Source organism: Leptopilina boulardi, unplaced genomic scaffold (assembly GCF_019393585.1).
Source record: "Leptopilina boulardi isolate dan_hultmark-lab unplaced genomic scaffold, ZJU_Lbou_2.1 LbouV2_213, whole genome shotgun sequence".
Taxonomy (NCBI): Eukaryota; Metazoa; Arthropoda; class Insecta; order Hymenoptera; family Figitidae; genus Leptopilina; species Leptopilina boulardi.
This window is the reverse complement of record NW_026137767.1, coordinates 1,209,665-1,230,291: the sequence shown is the minus strand read 5'-3', so window position 1 is coordinate 1,230,291 and position 20,627 is coordinate 1,209,665. Positions and strand designations below refer to the sequence as shown.

At 33.4% G+C, this 20,627-nt stretch overlaps 1 protein-coding gene across 1 annotated transcript in view; it reads left to right on the top strand.

Moving 5' to 3' along the window:
* The window catches only part of LOC127278907 (uncharacterized), an 84,370-nt gene that overhangs the window by 54,602 nt on the left and 9,141 nt on the right, over positions 1 to 20,627 (top strand). The window contains exons 4-8 of the mRNA XM_051300849.1: positions 1,942 to 2,028; positions 9,863 to 10,026; positions 10,309 to 10,494; positions 18,357 to 18,512; positions 19,519 to 19,671. Of these exons, the coding sequence (XP_051156806.1) occupies positions 1,942 to 2,028; positions 9,863 to 10,026; positions 10,309 to 10,494; positions 18,357 to 18,512; positions 19,519 to 19,671 (746 nt within the window). The remainder of the gene's footprint in view (positions 1 to 1,941; positions 2,029 to 9,862; positions 10,027 to 10,308; positions 10,495 to 18,356; positions 18,513 to 19,518; positions 19,672 to 20,627) is intronic.

The window sequence follows — 20,627 nt, the reverse complement described above, 5'->3', positions numbered from 1 at the left end:
TTTTTGTAAGCTTTAATGACGCACAAGAAAAATAGTGTATTTGAAAATAGTTAACTCACAATTTTTTAGACAATGTTTGTTTACTCTTTTGTATTTTATTTTCTACGAAACGTCTGCTAACGCTGCGTGCGACGTTCGGAAGTTGTCGCTCTCGTTATTGAGCAGAAGCTCATTACACTAGCGTAGTAAAAAACATCTTGTGTAAAAAGTGAGGTTTTTCATCCTTCAAAAATTTTTTTATGATTTTTTACTGCAAAGTAGATAATTAAAAACGATTCAATGTAATAACCAGAAATGTTTACGTTTATTAAGCTTCTGCTTAATAATGAGAGCGACAACTTCCGAACGTCGCGCTCAATTATAGCAGACGTTTCACAATAAATAAAATACAAAAAAAAAAAAAACATTGTTTAATAAATTGTGAGTTAACTATTTTAAAATACATTGTAGTGATCTGACTTTTATTGCCAAATGATTTGCTCGCCGGATGGAGTTCGGGTACCTATTTTGACTAGTTACTTTAAATCTCGGTAGATGGCGTGAAGCGCAATCTATGTTTCGATTAATTTCGGAACTATTTCTTACTATGATGTAGAGGAGAGGTGTAGTCATTGACGAGTCTTTATTTAAACCTTCGAAAGAGAATATATTGTTTAAATAAAAGAATAATAAAATATACAAAAATGAATTATTACATAAAATAATATAAGAACGAAAGAATCTATACAATGCAAATAAAATGCTAATCTCTAGAAAACATAACGATAAAAGAACTAGCTATTCTAGAGGAGCATTCGCTGAGCTCCTATCGCGCTCGTCATTAATCCAGAATAAAACGGATTTAAACATATTTACCTCGTTCGCGAAGATGTTGATCAGGACGACGCATATTACTTTCGCGTGGGGTACTTTCTAGAATTTACCTCCTAGACGATGGAACGGACGGAAATTAGGGTCATGGACGCTAGGTCGATTATTATTCGTAATCGGGAAGAAGCTAGATATTGGATTCGGTTCCAATATTCATGCCCGACGCGAAGCTAGTGCAAAGTAATACTCACTAGGTGTCTCCTCCACCCGAGAAGCGCCTCGAGATGGGGAATCGACCTAGTGCATCATATTTGTTAAGAGAGGAGCGACTCTACTCGACAAGGACGGTCCTGGTGGAAGTGAGTGGTTCACCAATCTTCCACGGAAGCGCCCATTAGAAGTCCAGTTCACCAGGAGGAAGGAAGGCGAAGGGTGTTACTGTTCCGCAGGAGCGCCTACAGGAACAAGTACAGCTCATTCTAGGAAGTGAGGAAGGCTCCGGTGTTCAGAGAGACGCACTTCTACTGAGCACCAGGTAGCCAGGAGTGAGTCGCTTCCAATCGTCAGAGAAGCACCTCTAGACGAGTCGGAAGAAGACTGAGGAAAAGGTGCGAGACGAAAGGTATATCACTAGCAGCTAGGTGACAGCGAGTGGTGGGGGAAGAGAGTGACACAACTACTTACGCTGTCTACTTTCTCTCTTTCCGCCGCGCCACTATACTACGATACTCTATCGTTTATATTAATAAATATAAAAAAAATGTTTCATTTTATTTGGAAAGGTTACTCCGATAAGTGCTAAAAAAACTCATGAAATGGCACATATATATTCTCGTAGAGTTCAGTGAGTAACTTTAAATTTAAGGATCAGTTACTTTCTAAATTCAATGGAATCAAGTGCTACCAGTCAATTTTGGTGTGCCTACTAATTTGAAGTTTGTATACCTATGAGATAAGCTTTGATTTTTCACTTTTTGCTTGCTCCTTACAACAGTTTTGTTCGAATGTCCGTTTTTTCTTCTCATTCACGCTTATCGTTAAACGTGTTGGTTATTATTATTGAGATATAAAGAAAGTATAAAAAAAATTTTATTCTTTTAGTTTTACATATAATTTCATTTTTAACTTCAGACTGCTCTACACATAGGATCTGGACTACAACAACAGCAGCCAATCTTAGAGCCGAGAATGTCTCAGTTGGAAACATTGGAAGCAAAAGTAAGTCCTATCAGTTGGTATTCAAGCTCTTTTATTCCCTACGGTTAAGGTGATTTGACATCTTAGTTCGCATGACTTTTTTTTCGCTTCAAAAAGAGGGAGAACATGTTTAAAAGTTATAAACAAATTTTATTTTTTAAAAAAATTGTTTAAAAATTAATATTTTTTTGAAAAAATAATTTTTATCTAAAAGTTTAAGGTCTTCTGCGTAAAAAACATTCTTAACATTTTTCTCCATTTTTAGTAGGGAAAAAGTTATAAGTAAAGCAAAAAAATATTGCTCAAATTTGTTGTTGTAAATATCTAAAATATATAATTATTATATTATTATTATTTGTACATCTATTTCTATAAATATCATAAAAACCCTCTCCTATGGGTTGGTGGACCGTGTCGAGGTGGAGAGGCTTACGGTCGAGAGTGCGGTGATCCGTCACCTGCTCGCTCTGAAGCGAAATGCTCGTCTTCCTACAGGGTTGGGGCCTTTGCCTTCAGGGACTCGCAGCCTCTTTTGAGGGTATCCCGTTAATTTTGGGCACTTCCCACCCTGTTGAAAATTCCTATGTGAGAACACATATGGGATCCCATCCAGGATCTCTTGTGAGTTCTTATGTGGGTTCCCATACAGGTTCACACATAAGATCCTGTATGAAAAGGTTCCTGGGATGAACTTGCGTGAGATCAAGCGCACGATCTTATGTCTCTGTAAAAGCAATAACACAGGATCCCATGAGGTTTCCTGTGTAGGTTCCTATATGAACAACACGATAAATAGGAACACACATGGGATCTTATCCGAGATCTTGTATGAGTTCTTACATAGGTTCTCACATATAAGAAGATTAATAGCAGCTTAATAAGATTTTATATCAAATCTTATTAAGCTGCTATTAATCTTCTTATATGTGAGAACCTATGTAAGAACTCATACAAGATCTCGGATAAGATCCCATGTGTGTTCCTATTTATCGTGTTGTTCATATAGGAACCTACACAGGAAACCTCATGGGATCCTGTGTTATTGCTTTTACAGAGACATAAGATCGTGCGCTTGATCTCACGCAAGTTCATCCCAGGAACCTTTTCATACAGGATCTTATGTGTGAACCTGTATGGGAACCCACATAAGAACTCACAAGAGATCCTGGATGGGATCCCATATGTGTTCTCACATAGGAATTTTCAACAGGGCAGAATGAGGGCTGCTTTCGTCTTTGGAGGTGGGGGTTCGCGACTACTTGTGAGGGTATCCCGCTTAATCCCAAAAATAACATTGGAAATAAAAGACATGGACAGCCTTACAACGGAAGAGGAAGGAAAAGATGCTGTTAAGAAAAAACTTCAGATTTGTCAAGGAATACTGAATATAAGGCTAACGAATCCTAATACAATGAAACAACGAATGGCCATTGTAACGCTAGAACAGGAAGCTGTTCTTAAATTACTGCAGTCAACTCGAATAAAGATTGGATGGGTAAATTGCCGGCTTAAGCAGAAGAAGCATGCCTTGAGATGCTTCAAATGCCTTGCTTTTTGGACATAATAAACTGACATGCAAAGGAACTGATTGGACTAATGCATGCTATAAATGTGGAAAAGAAGGCCACAAAGCGGCAGAGTGTATTGATAATCCGCATTGCTTTTTATGCAGAGAGGCTGGGATAGAAGAAACGAAACACGTTGCAGGGACCTACTCGTTCAAAATATACCGGAAGGCATTAGGGGAATCAAAAGCATGACACCAGAGACTCTGAAGATCTTGCAAGGAAATATGCACAGAAGCAAAACAGCCTATAGCTTACTTGATCAGATCTGCTATGAGCATAAAAGTGATATAGTAATGATCAGCGAACAATATCAGAGCAAAAATAAAGGATGGTATTCCGATCCATCAAACACAGCAGCTATATGGATTTTACATGCTCAACGCATCCCTGTGATCAAATCTGGCAGTAAAGATGGGTTTGTATGGATTCAAAGCGGAAACTTGACGTATGTGAGTTGCTAATTCACGCCTAGCGATAAAATCGGTCAATTTCAACTAAAACTAGATGAGCTGGAGGATACTCTGCGATACATGGAAGGAGAGATCCTAATAACTGGAGATCTCAATGCTAAAGCAGTAGAATGGGGAGAATTGAGAACCAATTCTAGAGGAAGGCGTATAATGGACATGGTTTACAAACTTGACCTGGTAGTTATGAACTCAGGATCATCTCCCACCTTCAGAAGAACTCGATGTAAGGGGACGATAGTAGGTGTTACATTAGCAACACAAGGATTAGCAGCAAGGATAAAATAATGGGCTGTCACGGAATGGTTTTCGGCCAGTGACCATCAGTACATATCTTTTAATATAGAGAATTTGACGATTAATCCAAATCAACGAGGCCAAGTTCTACGTGGAACAATATGGAACGTCAATGAGATAAATATTGAACTGCTATCACAAGCTATAGAATGGAGAATAAGAGATCAAAAGTTCGACCTTAATCAAATAAAATCCCCAGGATCTGCCGAGAATTTGGTCGCACGAATTATCAAAATTATCCGGGCAGCTTGTGATGAAGTGCTACCGAGGAAGAAAATTAAAGCAAAGAGGCGGCCTGTATACTGGTGGACTAGCGAAATTGGTAACCTAAGGAAAAAGTGCTTGAAGCTAAGAAGAATAGTACAGAGGACGAAACAAAAAAGCCGCCATGTAAAATCTAAAAATGAAAGCTTCAAGGAAGCAAAAAAGGAGCTTAACTACGCTATTAAGAACAGCAAATCTTATTGCTGGAGAAAGCTTATACAAGACGTTGATGTCGACCCCTGGGGCTTGGGGTATGAAATTGTGATGAAAAAACTTGGAAAATTTTCAAGTAATACACCCACAGACATGAAAACTGTTAGTCACATTGTAGACGTTCTCTTTCCAACCCATCAGGAAAGGCCAATCGAAGATGAACCACAGGAAGTTCAAGTAGATAATTTGTTTATTAAAGATGAACTCATGATTGCAATCCGATCCATGAAATCATAAAAGGCACCCGGTCCCGACGGAATCCCAGCAGAAGTGTTGAAAGCAATAGCAATAAATCATTCTGAAATGCTTCTCACCATGTATAATGCCTGCTTAAAAACCTGGATCTTCTACTCAAGATGGAAAGAGGCCAGACTGGCACTAATAAGCAAGGGCAAGGGTCCGGTAGATGAACCCAGTTCCTACAGAACACTTGGAATGTTGGACGAAGCGGGGAAGGTCTATGAAAAAATGCTGAGACCTCGAATACAGCAAGCGGTAAAGAATTCAGGAGATTTAGCAATGAGACAATATGGTTTTAGGAAAAGGCGGTCAACTATTAACGCTGTTCAAGAAGTCGTAACTGTCGGTAAAAGCATTGAAAGTGGAAATCATTACTCTTGGCCAATCTGTCTATTGGTAACGTTAGATGTTAAAAACGCTTTTAACTCCGTTAGGTGGAAGGACGCTTTGAAAGCTATGAAGGAAGACTTTGAATTGCCTGAGTACCTACTTAGTGTAATGAAAGACTACCTACGAAATAGATTCTTGCTCTTCAATGCAGATGATGGAATTAAAAGAAGAAAACTTACGGCTGGTGTCGCTCAGGGATCCGTGCTTGGAGCAGACATCTGGAACATGACCTATGACGGGATCCTGACTATGGATATGCCAGAGGGATGTTTTCTGGTTGGTTACGCGGACGACGTAGCAGCAGTAATAATAGCAAAAAATTTAGAGTTTGCTCAAATGCGACTTAATCAAGTGATGCGCAGAATTCAATCATGGTTGGAAAACATGGCGTAGAACTTGCCTTAAGGAAAACAGAGATAGCCCTTATAACTAAGAAAAGAATAAAATACCCCATCCACATGAATGTCGAAAAAAATAAAATTGAAGTGAAGACCGCTATAAAATATGTAGGAGTAATGGTCAATACTAAAATGACTTTTTGGGAACAAATAAGAAGCGCAACAGAAAAGGCTGCATCAGTAACTTCATCACTGAGCAGACTTATGATAAATATTCATGGACCTTTGCCCAGCAAGAGACGTATACTTTTACAGACAGTGGAAGCAATTATGCTGTACTCGAACGAAATTTTTGCTGACAGCCTGAAATATGAGAAATATAGAAGCTCTATGGCCGCAGTTCATAGAAGAGGCGCGCTTCGAGTTACGTGTGCCTATAGGACAGTTTCAGCGCCTGCAATTATTGTTGTAGCAGAAACAGTACCCATTGAACTAAAAGCCAAAGAAAGGCGCCTGGTATATAAAACAAAACCAACTCTTTGTAAGAAAGAAGCTAAGAAAGTCGCAAGGGAGCAAATTTTGAATGAATGGCAAGAAAGCTGGAATAGGGAGGAGAGAGGAAGATGGACTGCTAGGTTAATCCCAAATATCTTCAAATGGATAAATAGAAAACATGGTGAAGTAAACTTCTTTTTAACACAGTTTCTAACCGGACATGGACTTTTCATTAAATATTTGCACAAAATAAGAAAGATGCCTAATGAAAAATGTATATACTGTGATTCATCATCAGCAGATGATGTTTATCACACCTTCTTTGAATGCCGCAAATGGATGCAAGAACGAACTAAGGTGCAACAAGTAACGGGAAGCATTACACCAGAGAACGTAGTAGATAAATTGATTGAAAGTAAAGAAAATTGGGAGGCAATAGCCACATACGTAGAGGATTTTTTACGAAAGAAAAAGAAGGATTTTGATAAACATAAGTTTTAATAACAGAGGAAATTGCTTTTTAAACAGATATTTTTCTTATCTATTTAATTTTGTTTTATTTATTAGTATTATTATTTATTGAATTTTTAACTGCTGACATTAATTGACCCTGATGGATGTATTGTTTATTTATTGAATTTTTTTCTTTGGGTGAATGAATCACAAGAGATTGACTTGAAACTTGTTACTCGGGGGTTTTTGGGTCGCTGATTACGGATGTGATGTGCGTTTTTAAAAATTCAAAATGGCGGATCCAATATGGCGGAACACTTTTTTAAAAATTGACCCAAATTGCCAAACAAAAGTAGTATCCCAACCAATGAAGGCAAGATGTAATCGATTCTTATTCCTTATCTTTGTTAATCGGGTTGTCGATTACATCTTGCCTTCATTGGTTGGGATACTACCTTCGTTTGGCAATTTGGGTCAATTTTAAAAAATTGTTCCGCCATATTAGATCCGCCATTTTGAATTTTTAAAAACGGACATCATATACGTAATCAGCGACCCCAAAAACCCCCGAGTAACGATTTTCAGGCAATTTGGGTCAATTTTTGAAATAGTGTTCCGCCGTATTGGTTCCGCCATTTTGAATTTTTAAAAACGCACATCATATCCGTTATCAGCGACCCCAAAAACCCCTGAGTAACGATTTTTAGGCAATTTGGATCGATTTTTAAAATTGTTGTCCACCATATTGGATCCGCCATTTTGAATTTTTGAAAACGGACTTTAGATTCGTAATCAGCAGACGAAAATCTTAAGGGAACCATTTTGTCTGATTTTTTTAACATTATTATTCGATTATATTGCATATTCTATTTTTGGACATGGCCCCCTTTGACCCCCTGTATTTCGGAAAGGTGGTACATGCTCATCTTGAAATTTTGCAGGGATTATTGGGTCATCATATGTAACCATTAGGCATAAAAAAATTTTCAAAATTCGAGGTACGAAAAAGGGGCATTTTTTCCGAGGCTCTTTTACAACGATTTCCACGAGTGTGAAGTTTGCAGTTCGAGGCGAGTGCTTGCAAGCGATGACGAGAACTGTAAACACACGAGCTGGGAATCATTTTCCTCCCGAGTTGCACATTCTTTTTTTTTAACACACCTATACCGAAAGTACAAATATTAAATAAAGCATTGAACACAATTATTAAATTTTTAATGAAAATTTAATAATATTTTGTCGAAAGTTTACAAATTAAATTTTCTTAAATTGATAGCCTGTCAGTTTTAACAATTTATATTATAAAACAAAATCAAATTCTTTTTTTCTATCTATTAGTAACAACACCGGGAGGGGAAAGTTATACTTTTCTCCCGCCACGCAGGTAAGAAATGATATAGTTTCGGTGCGTGTGTTAGAAAAAATGTTTTTTTTGCTTTACTTAATATTTGTACTTTTGGAATACGTGTGTTAGAAAAAGTAGTATGTGCAACTCGGGAGGTAAATGATTCCCAGCTCGTGTGTTTACAGTTCTCGTCTTTTCTCGTGCGCCAGCTACGCCACGAACTGCAAACTTCACACTCGTAGAAATCAACCATTAAAAAAAAGAGAAAATATGTTTTTTTTGCTTCCATACTTTTGCAATTCTTTGGCAAGAATTTGCAATGTTATATGTTGTTAAAATAAAGTAGGATGGGAAACGCTCATAAGCAATGGTTTGCTATCTTTTTCCAGTATTTTAAAGTGATAGTGAAAATTGGAAAACCTTGGCTAAAATCTTTCCCTATTTTTCGCTAGCTTTATCCCAAAGTGTGATTTTCACGCGGGAAATTACGTGTGTTCTACTCGAACACAATTTTACAAATCACAAATCTGTAGGAGTACTTAACTCTCTAAATCTGAATTAGCGACTATTCGCTTATTCTTAGAGCGGAGTATGCAGCTGGGAATAAGTAAATAATCACTTATTGAAAATTCGCTTATTACTAGCGAATAGTTGCTATTTTAATCAGCCCAGAGTATGCAGCTACGAATAATCGAATAGTCGCTGATTCAAATTTAGAGAGTAAGTGTCTAATAATAAAAAACTATTTTGATTTTATTGCGATATGCATACGATTCGTAGAAAAAAGTAATTTTCATTTGTTTATTTAAATCAATATAACTATTTATGTAAAATGAAAATTAAAGATTGGGTTTTAGCAATATCTTAAAAATTTAATCAGTATTACTTTAAGGCAAGAAAATCGAAAAATAGTTAAAAATTATTAGTTTTACGCTATTTTTAGTGATAATTGTATATCCTGTTTCAAAAGTCCCAGACGAATGAATGTGCAAAATGTCCACGGAACTGATTCACGTGGGTTTCCTAAAGCGAGGAGATAAAAAATGACATTGGGTAGTGTCATCTTCCACAAAATATTGAACCCCGAATAGATGTGAATAAATCTGGTCAATTTTTATGGAAAATTTCAAAAAAAAAAAAAAAAAACTATTTTTAGAAAGTTTTCCGGGATCTCCCGATAACTTTTTCACGTGGGCTTTATTATTAAATAATTTTAATGAAAATTATTTGAAAACTGATTCAGTGACGCTTATTTTTTGATTTTCAATATGAATACTTCACTTCGTTCGTTATTCTGTTCCCTCATATTTTATTTTACAGGTTACTTTACATGTAACGAATGCTGGAATAAAAATGTTTTTAATTTTTACAGTTTTTGACTGAACGATCTGAAACTTCAGGAAAAACTTCTCCATACCATAAGGAACAACATTTTCGCTTGAAGTTTTTCGTTGGTAAAACTTTCTCGCATACTTTTTTTTGGCAAAATAATAAAAGCTGAAAATCAAACATTTAGTATTTTGTATTAAAAAATAATATAAATGAGTAAAATATTTTTAATTTTGTTGAATCCAATGGTTTCGTCAACTCAAAATTTATTTAAGCACGAAGTAACAAAAAATTTTATTTACAAAAAAGGGAGATATGGTGATAAACGTTATACCTCCTGTTTTTAGTCTTCTTGATGTGGCCCCTCAATTATGGATTTCGCATTTTTAGTTTAAGGTTAACAAGAAACTCCAATTACAAAAGTTGATTAACAATTTTAAAATTATCTACTTGCAGATGGCAAGCATTGAGGTGTCTCTGTCAACGACCCCAAGGCGGAAGAAGGGAAGTAGTATTTCCGGTGGTATGACCTCACCTGCAAGTCATCGCAATCGGGATCACTATAAAGAACTTGATTCCCTTCGCATTGCATTACGAGATAAAGAAAATATTATACAAACGTAAGAAAAGAATTTTTAATTTAAATTGAAATAGTTTGTTTAATCTGTTTAACTTAATTTTTCAGTTTCATGTATCTTATGATTTGGCAACAATTATTTAATTGCCATTGATTTTCATGATTATATTTATGATTTTTTAATTACTATCAATTAATCATATTTTTTCATTAAGCCATTGATAAACATCAGTGTTCTTAGTGCTTTCTCTAAAATGGATTTTTATAATTAACCAAATTAAAAGCGTGAGTTAGTAGCCGCTAACTTAATTGTATTTTTTGACAGACTGAAGGGGCAACTGTGCAATACTTTGAGTAACCGTTTGGCTTTGCGCAATGGAGCGCCTCCCTTAAAAGATACCGATAAAAAAACAACCGAGGAACGTCTTCAAAGATTGCGTCGAGATGCCGACAATAAAAAGCTTGCAATAAAAAATCTAAAGCTAGCCCTTGAACGCTTAGATATTACCGAGTGAGTCACACTGGCCGGTAAGAAGTTGATTAAAATAAATTAAAATGATTACACAAAGCTTTTAAATTGTCAGTAATTAATTAATGTTAGTTTCAAATAACTTTCGGATTATTTTTCTATTAAAAATCTATTTATTTATTTCATATTATTCCCTCATTCCCATAAGAGATTTACGCTAAAACAAAGTGGTATTTTTCTTGCAGATGTTAAACCAAAATTATTATAATTTTTACGAAATTTCCTACCTTGACTTCGACATTTTGCATGGTCCAAGTGATTTAAGGAAAAAAATTGTCGTTCTATATAATTATTCCTTAGAATCTAAGTTTTCAATTGATCCTAAGAACAGGTTGACAAGTAGTTAAAAAAGTAGTAGAAACCTGCATGTAGAATGTGTAATTTGATTTGACAATTTTATTTCTTGAATTCACTTTGACGTCAATTTTCAATAGTTCAATCATACAACAAACAAATTGAATACTCAAAAAATTCAGAAATCCAAAAATCTGCTGTCCAAAGTAAAAACCTATTTAATCGATTTGACATAAGTTTGAAAATCGATAGATCTGATCAAATGATTTTCAACCTTACGGAATGTAGGACTTCGTTCAGATTCAAACTTTTTATTAAAAATTAAATACATGATGAGTCGAAATCGTAACCGACAGAAACTTCTTTCACTGACTTTTTAACCATCTTTTTTTTGTGATCCTTGATTAACACATGCATTCGCATCCAAAACTTCTCAGTTTAAATAGATTGTTCGTCCAAACTAAAGTTCGGCAGGACTTCTGTCCTTTATAGAGCTACTTCCAGTCTAATTAATAGTGAATACTGCGTAATTGATAGCCTCTTCCCAAAAGCTTATTGTCATTTTTTGTACATGCAGAACAGATCGTACTAACTCCACAATAGTTTGCATCTCTCTTTCGATATATCCGTTCTGTTGCGGTGTGTAGGTGTTTATTATTATATGTAAAACTTCAAGTTTCTCCAATAATTTTTTAGTAGTAAAATTTTTTATTTCTGTTTCGTTGTTAGACCTTATACACATTTTACTTGTCTATCGAACTGCTTTTCCACTATCTTCATAAATTTCTTTAATATTGCAATGACTTCATCCTTTGTAATGATGCCACAAAACTCGACACTTTCGAGACGAGATTAGATTTCCATGGTCAAGACCAAAATAGATGTTTGTCTCATCATTAACTAGAATTCTTGTTAAAATAACCAGAATTCTGGTTAGCCTAACCAGAATCCTAATGTTAAATATACCCTAACCAGAATTCTAGTTGGAATAACCATAATTCTGGTTATTCTAACTAGAATTTTTTTTCAGTGTTGTAATCCGTTTTTGAGTTGCAAAAATTAATTTTTGAATAATTTGAGTGCGTACCTCCAGCGATGAAATGAAAGGTCATATAACCTTTTATTAGGTTTAAACTAAAGTTTTAACTTTAGACTACAATCCCTGAATATTAATTTCCAGAACCTTAACCTCAAAGTAATTAGTAATAAATTGTTTACTTTCAACAAAGGAAGCTATTTTAACAATTGTTACCAATAATTTTTAGTTTCAGTTTAAGCCCAAAAAAAAGTTCTATGGCCTTTTGTTTCATTGCTGGAGGTACGCTCTGAAACTTTTCCAAAATTAATTTTTGCGACCCAAAAATGTAATACAAATGACTTTGAGGTCATAGTGACAAAAAGGTGCTTTTTGGGAATTGTAGTAAAAACATTAAGCTTCGATTGAAGCCCAAGTAAAAGGTTCTACGACTTTGTTTGTCAAAGTAATAACAATAATATGACTGTAAATAATATCAAAGTTTGACAAAAACGCGATTTTTTTGACACTTTAAACCCGTTTTCATCAAAAACTAGAGCTGATAGGAACTTTTCGTTTACGGATTCGTGTTCAGCATGAGAAAACTTATCAGAAACAGCTTTGACATTTGCCGCACCAAAATCAGTCTTGACCTGTGTAATTTAAGGAGAGGGTACAATGAAAAAAATGTTTGGTTAGAATAACTATAGAATTCTCCTTAATCTGACAACAATAAAATTTTAAATATACTCTTACTAGTTTTTCTGGTTATAAATAATAAAAAATCAAGATACATTTCTGGTCATTTTAAACAGGAATGCTGTGCAATAACATTAGTACTAAGATTCCTCTACAAGTTCCTTTGTCTGAAAGTTTAACACAAAATTTTAAATAAAAGTTCCTGTACATGAACCTCCATAGAATGTTCCTTGGCATGTGTTTCTGTGTATGAACATTTACACGACATTATTTTTAATACATTTTCTCGTACAGGAACCTGCAAAGAAACCTTAGTAACTAATGTTCCTGTACATGGATCCCTGTTTCAATATCATGCAAAATAGCCTGGCAGAATCCTGTATAGGATTAGTCTAGGATCCTTGCCAGATTCCTAATATTAGTTCCTACACAGGAACCGTTAGCCTACACAGTCTGCCCGTATAGAAATTGAAACGTTGTTCCTATCAAGACCAGTTCAGGCAAAGTAGGTTCCAATCAGGGAAATGATCAAATGAAACCCCTCACCTGATCAAGTCCTAACGATGAATTTTAAACATAGAGGCCAAATCGGATAGTCAGAGATGCCATATTTATCTTAATTTCAGATATAACATTGTTTAAGTTACAACAAACAAACACTAAGCATTCCATTTTTTGATTTTTAGGGTTCCGTACCCGAAGGGGGAACCCTATTAATGAGACTAGTGAAGCAAGTCATGTACCCCCCCCCCCCCTAGCGGCCACACGAATTTATCTAGAGAGCTGAAATTTGGTAAACATATGTATTTTGGCGTGTAGATTACAGGAAAAATATAGCGAATCTCATAGGAATTAATTATCATAGCGTTGTCAAGGAAAAACCATGAATTTTTACGAAAAATCCCTAAAAATGACTATGTACCCCCCCCCCTGGTTGCCACATCTTTTTACATAGAGAGCTCAAATTTGGTACACTTATGTATTTTTACGTGAAAATTACAGGAAAAATATAGCGAACATGATTCGGATTAATTTACATAGCGTTGTCAAGGAAAAATCAAAAATTTTGAAAAAAAGCGATTAATCCTCCTAGCGCACACAATATTTGACGAAGGCAGTTCATATTTGGTATACTTACGTATTTTTGCGTGTAGATTACAGGAAAAATATAGCGAGCACAATTGGAGTTGATGTTCATATTGTTTTTAAGGAAAACTCATATTTGTAGAAAAAATCATGGATTTTTCGAATAAAAAAAGAAGAAAATTTTATCCTAAGGGATCCAAATTTATACTTTTTTATGTATTTTTACGTGTAGATTACAAAAAAAATATATTGAGAACGATTGGAGTTAATTATCATAGTGTTTTCAAGGAAAAACTGATAATTTTCGATAAAAATCATGATTTTTCCCCAAAAAACGAAGAATATTTTATCTAAAGAGTTTCAAATTTATACACTTTTACGTATTTTTGCGTGTATATTACAAAAAAAATATAGCGAGAACTCCAATTGTGCTTGCTATATTTTTTTGTAGTGTTTTGCCATTCTTTACAATTTGCCATTTTCTTTTTTTTACCATTTGCTATTTTTTTATCTTTTGACATTTTTTATTTGTTGATATTTTTATTAGTTACAACAAACAAACACTAAGCATTCCATTTTTTGATTTTTTTTAAAGTGACATCTGCATTCTGGTACCCTGTCAGGCCCCAAAAATTCCTTAATCAGATAAAATCAGGCTATTCTTATCAGGGCCAAATAACAAACAGTATTCACATAGGTATATTTTTACACGGGTTACCAAAATGTTTAATAAAAACATTTTCTTGTATACAATTATTAAATATATTTTCTTGTACAACCCTATTGAAAATCCCCACGTGGGATCCTATATATGATCCCATATAGATTCCTCTATAAAAACCCTTATGAAATCCCAGGTCCCACATAGCATAGGAATCCATATAGGATCCCATGTAAAATCATATAGGAAATTGTGTCACGATTTGGTGTATGATTTCATGTAGGAATTTATTATGTTGCTTCTACATTGAAATCTATGTGAATTCCTACATTATTTCCTATAATTTTTTTGGCACATTATTTTTGTCCATTCCCTACAACAATTTTTCACATGAAATTATATAAAAAAATCAATATAGGATTTCATGTGGGAATTTTCAGTTGACTACTCTATGCAGACGGCAGTTTACAAAACTTAAAAATTATTTAATTAAAAATCAAATAATATTACTGCAATTCATCTGAAATGAAAAAAATTTGTGCATTGCAATACACCTTCTGTGTTAAAGTCTCGGCTTACATACACTGAGAGACCTTTTGCACCGTAACCGACTTTCGACAGGCGGCTGCGGAGCATTCTGTTGGTAAGCTACGAGACTATACGTTTGGGCTGCTGCAGTACATTTTTGGGCGCGTGTCTACCAAAAAGTTGTACAGCTACAAACCAAAGGTGGCGTCTCTACAACTTCGGTGAGTACCCAGTAAAAAAAAAAAAATAGGAGTAAGCGAAAAGAATTGGTGGTAACTTAAGCTGAATGCGGTTTGGCGAAAAAACCGAATTGGAACGTTACGGTGAATTATTTTTTTCTTACCGTGAATTCCCTGCTAAAAATAAAATCACAAAACGTCAAAAAATTAGTCAGGATCTCTGACGTTTTGAGACTGTTTTTGTTACGATTGCAGTCACAGAACACCACAATAAGTGAGGTTTAGTCAAAGAATCGTCAATAGTAGTCAGATTTTTTATGAGGTCGGAGACCCTTTTTTTTGCCATACCATAAATCATTAAACCCTGTGACTATTTGTGATGTTAAATGACATTTCTTTCTATAAAATAGTTTTGAAGATTCCTGACTTACTTCTCATGAATTCTGACTACAAATATTTAAAAATTAAAAAAAATCAATATTTTATCATTAAAAAAATAAATTATCGTACAACATTTTTTTATCTTTACGTTACACATTCTTAATTATTATTTACAATTTATTATATTTATTTACTCCTATCGAAGAAAATCTCGCAAACGCAGGGAATCGAACTCACAACCTAACGAACGCAAACCGAATACCTAACCCCTGAGCTAAACTAACCTAACTGAGATCTTAAAAATAGAATACGGTTTTATGAAAATAGAAGATCTTATTACTTTTTTTCAATTTTATCAACATATTTTGTTGATAATTATTATTATTATTTTTAAAAAATTTTATAATTTTTAAAAATTAACAAGTAAAGTTAAAATAGTAATAGGTATATTGTTATATTGATCAAAAAACATTTGTAGTCCAATTATCATATATTAATGTATTCAATTAATAAAATTTGCTTCAGCAAATATTTAATTAAACAAAAAATTCGTATGTAAATATTATTTGAATTCGAACTTAAAAGAATATGTGTAATATACAAATAAAATAGTCTAGAATAATAAGATACTGCCGGATTGTCTCAAGTAAACTCTGAGCGAATTTTATCAGGTTTTTCGCTCACGTTTTAGCACATTCATCACTATTATAATTAATTATAATGATAAGAATTAATTAATATGCATATATTAATTACTATATTATTAAAATTCAATTTAACATAATTCTTCCACAAATCAACTAAATAATTACTAATTTTAATTTCTCTTTTTAGCATACTGCACTATAATTAGATGTAATATTTGGTTCAAATCAAATTTATATTTAGTGGAAACTGGATCAAATTCGCTCAGAGATTGATTGAGCGATCAATTCATATATTCTATTTTACAAGAGACCAGAATGTTTTTGCTCATCTATAGTTGTAAAAAAATAAACTTTTATGTGAAATAGCCAGCGATTTCTAATTTTTTTCAAATATATATATATATAGAGTTAACACAATGGTAAGAATAGGTTTTCAACATATGTTGCTTTCTTATAACTAAATGTAAGGAAACTAGCTTACTGTAAAATAATAAATACAAATTTGAAGTAGGGACTTTAAAAGTATAGTCGTAGTCATTGACGCCTTCCCTTTTCTGTCCTTGTCTTACAAACTTGATTCCATATATATTATATATATGTACGTTAGAAAAGGACAAAAAGAAAAGTATAGGCCAGAAGGATCTTTTATGGTTTTATGGCTTTTCATTGCAAAATTAAAAATTGTTGCATTTGAAAAAAATGATTTTTAAATATTATATTCGTAATGTACATGTTAATACAATTACAACGATATAAAATTTTTTGCAAATATTTTTAAATTATTGAGAATTAATTTTAATTAATGGAGTATTTATTGTATAATCATTATGTAATTTTAGAGTTTTTACATAATGTTTTATATCATTGGAATCGTTAAAATCTATAAATTACAAATATAACATTTAAAAAAATATTTATTTAAATTTAAATAATTTTTTATTTTGCATTAAAATGTCATAAAACCTGATGGACCCTCGAAAGGACCCTTCTGTTGGAAAAAGGGAATATATAATATAATAGAGTTATATGGTGGGTTTGAGTGGCCTTGGTACCTCTCTTGGAACCCTTTTTATAAAAAAAATAAAACGTAGTGAGAAATCGTCACTTTTTAGAAAACGTCAGGCCCATAAAAACTATTTAAGTCAGAATTAGTCAGCAGCATCACAGAAGATCAAAATAGTCTCAAAACGTCAGGATTTCTGACGTTTTGAGACTGATTTCTGATTTTATTTTTAGCAGGGTTCTTTTTTCTTAAACATTTGAATTGAATTGACGTTTGTTTATTCGAGTTTACATTATAAATGAATAAAATAAATGCTTCGAAGTCTACAAAAAAGCCGATTTGAAATAAGAAATATATAATTTAAAAAAAATAAATGAAAGCGAAGTGTGACAGATTCACCGACGATTTTATCAAGTGAGTAGTGTTCATATGATAAATTTACCATATGAGTAGTACTCACATGGTAAAATTGTCGGTAAATCTATCACATTTCACTTTTATTTCTTTTTAAAAAATTATATATGTCTTATTCCAAATCGGCTTTTTTAGACTTCGAAACATTTATTCTTATTCATTTATAATGCAAACTCGAATAAACAAACGTCAATTCAAATGTTTAAGAGAAAAGAATTCACGGTAAGAAAAAAATAATTCACCGTAACGTTCCAATTCGGTTTCTTCGCCAAACCGCATTCAGCTTAAGTTACCATCAATTCTTTTCGCTTACTCCTAATTCTTTTTTTTTTACTGGGTACTCACCAACATTTTGGACAGTCACGCTCCCAAAATTGTACCGCCGCACACCAAAACCATTGTGGCGCTGCTGTCACTTACCTTGTTCCGCGCGCTGCAGTCCAAAAGGTCTCTCAGCTTTTATAGTATTCGAGACTGGTTTCAAGTGTGAGACAAAAAATCATCACCATCTTGCGGTGTAAGAGTGGAACTATGATGATCTACATCTATATTGAAATTCCTCATATAATTTCCTATATAATTTCGTACTAGGTACCTTATGTGGAGAACTAAAACAGTGAAATCCACACATGCCATCCCATATATAGTTTAGTTATGTAATGGTTGGAAATTGAGTCTTATTTGTAATCATTTTAACTTATTTTAATCCTCTTCTTACTAAGTATTATGTAATGCTAAAATTATGTTTATTGGGTTTTAATTTTTCAAAAAAATATTTATTTTTAATTAATTTTATGTTACTTCTTTATAACTTTTATAATTTTATAAAAAAAAATTTTTTTTTTTATTTTTTTTTTATCTTTACAATAAATATTTACTATAAATGAGCATCATTTGAAATATCATAAGGGATTATAATAATTTGAACATTTTATAGCAATATCGATGTACGAATTCAACAAGCAGAATTAGAGTACAGGCTAGGGCGAGAAGAGTTGGAGCTCTTGACTTTCCGAGAAGAAAGCAGAGCACTTCAAGCAGCGCTCGAATTAGCAGAAACCCAAGAGAAGCAAAAGAGTGACACAATTTTCAGGTACAGTATAATTACTTTTTTTATACAAATGTGTTTCAAGTACTTTTCACTGAATAAACACTGCTCTTTGTTCTATTTTTCGTTCGGGTTAAATTTGTAAACAAATTTCATATAGGGAAAAGTGGGGTAGCCACAATCAATCATGATATTATTGCATTTATTATAAAAAAAGTTGTTTAAAGTTTTTTAAAAATGTTTGTATAAATTATTAATTTTGTATTATTTTTTGTAATTATAATTATTGAATCGTGAATTTCAAAAGGGTTCAACTCCAAAAACAATTAGTCATTTTCACTATCATTTGTTATGCGAAAATGACACTTACGCTTTTTCGAGTTGAGCCCTTTTCGAAATAATTTATTATGTCCTTATTAGTCGTTTTTGATAATACACTGGAACGCCGATTATTAGGACAGCTCGGGTGTGTGTCACCAATTTTGAGGTTAGGTGCATGAGACGTGAGAGAAGAAAATATTAATTAAGTGAGAAATATTAATTGTTTTTTATAAATAAAACAAATTTTACTTAGCAAAATTGACACACAGCTTATTAATTTTTATCATATTCATATAATTTTTAATTTTTTTTTTTAACACACTAAAAAATCCTTAAACGCTGAGAATTGAACCCTTCACCCTAATGCTCGCAATCCTAACCAGTTATTGCATTGACATATGCTCAATTGAAGTTCTATAGTATTTAATTGTCTTTGATAAGTTTTAGGAGAATTTTTGCAGTGTGGTCCACTCCCGACTACAAAAAAAGAAAGTTAAAAAACACGGTTTGAAAAATGTCTAGAAAACTTTTTGTGACAGTAAAAAAAATTCTAAATACATGTAACTTGTAGCTATTTATAGCGGTATATATCAAACTTTGCTAATTGTTTACCTCAAAGAAAATTGTGCACAAAATACAAAACGTTGTCCACTCATGACTACACTCCCCTATTTTATTTGATTCTAATGATTATTTAAAATAATAAAACACAGATTGTAAAATATTTCAGTTGCGTGTCAGGAGCTATTCAGGTAACAATTCACGCACTAGAAGTGAGTGCCGATCCAAAGAGTCCACGATTTGGAGCTGGACCAAGAGAGGAGGCACCTGGACTTTATGTCGATTGGGCAGTTGAGGATTCCGGACTCTGTAAAGGAGATAGGTTAGCAAATAATATATTTCTATTATTAATATTTTTAAAAAAATTGCTTTATATTTCATTGTCATGACACTAAAAAATTGACGAAAACTAGCCGTGGTTTGGCTATAGAATTTCTAACTGCTTAAATTGCCCCATAGTCTTGCTCAACTTACCTCACCTGTGGGGAACGTTGGCATGTTTGACTTACTTTACTTAAACGACTCTAGCACTTAAATGTGACTCATTAGAAGTATATTACTATAGAGATTTTTAAAAAGGGATAGATTACACACACGGAAAGAAATTCTATCGAAATTTCAGCCATAAACTTATGGTTGAGATTTCTGGTTGAATTGGTTATACAGTCTGTCAAATTTGCAGGTAAGTTGGGTTATATTAGCCATGTGAAGTCTGAGTCAGACATCTTGCTCTTTAGAAGTACTATTCGTTTGGTTGCATTACCCAAACTGTATGGCAGTAACAGTGCCATGTTAATTCAGTTATACGATATGACAGAAACATTAAGAATTATGGCAGTAATTACGAAAAATTTCCTTCAGTGCAAGTCTGTAAAAAAACAATAAATTTTGTTGTCAGAGATCGGGAAGTCATTTCCCGTAGTTTTTGGTGCGCTGAATCCGAATCTGGCAACGAAAACCTCCTATCACGTCTGGATTTTGAGAAAAGTGGGAGTGAAAATCCCAAAAATCACGTTTTTGGCAGTTTTTGAAAATTTCTACCGGGTAAATCCGACGTGCTAGAGACTTGTCATAGGAGTCAAATTAAAGCTTGAACCCTGTACTTTACAACGATATATCGATATTGACAACAACAAAATAAATTAGCTGTCGAAAATGGTTTTTTAAGTTGTCAAGCATAAAAATTGACTAACAACTGTTCATAAATACAACTATTATAAAAAATACACGGATTCGCTTGGAATTTGTAACTCGGGGGTTTTCGGGGTCGCGGATTAT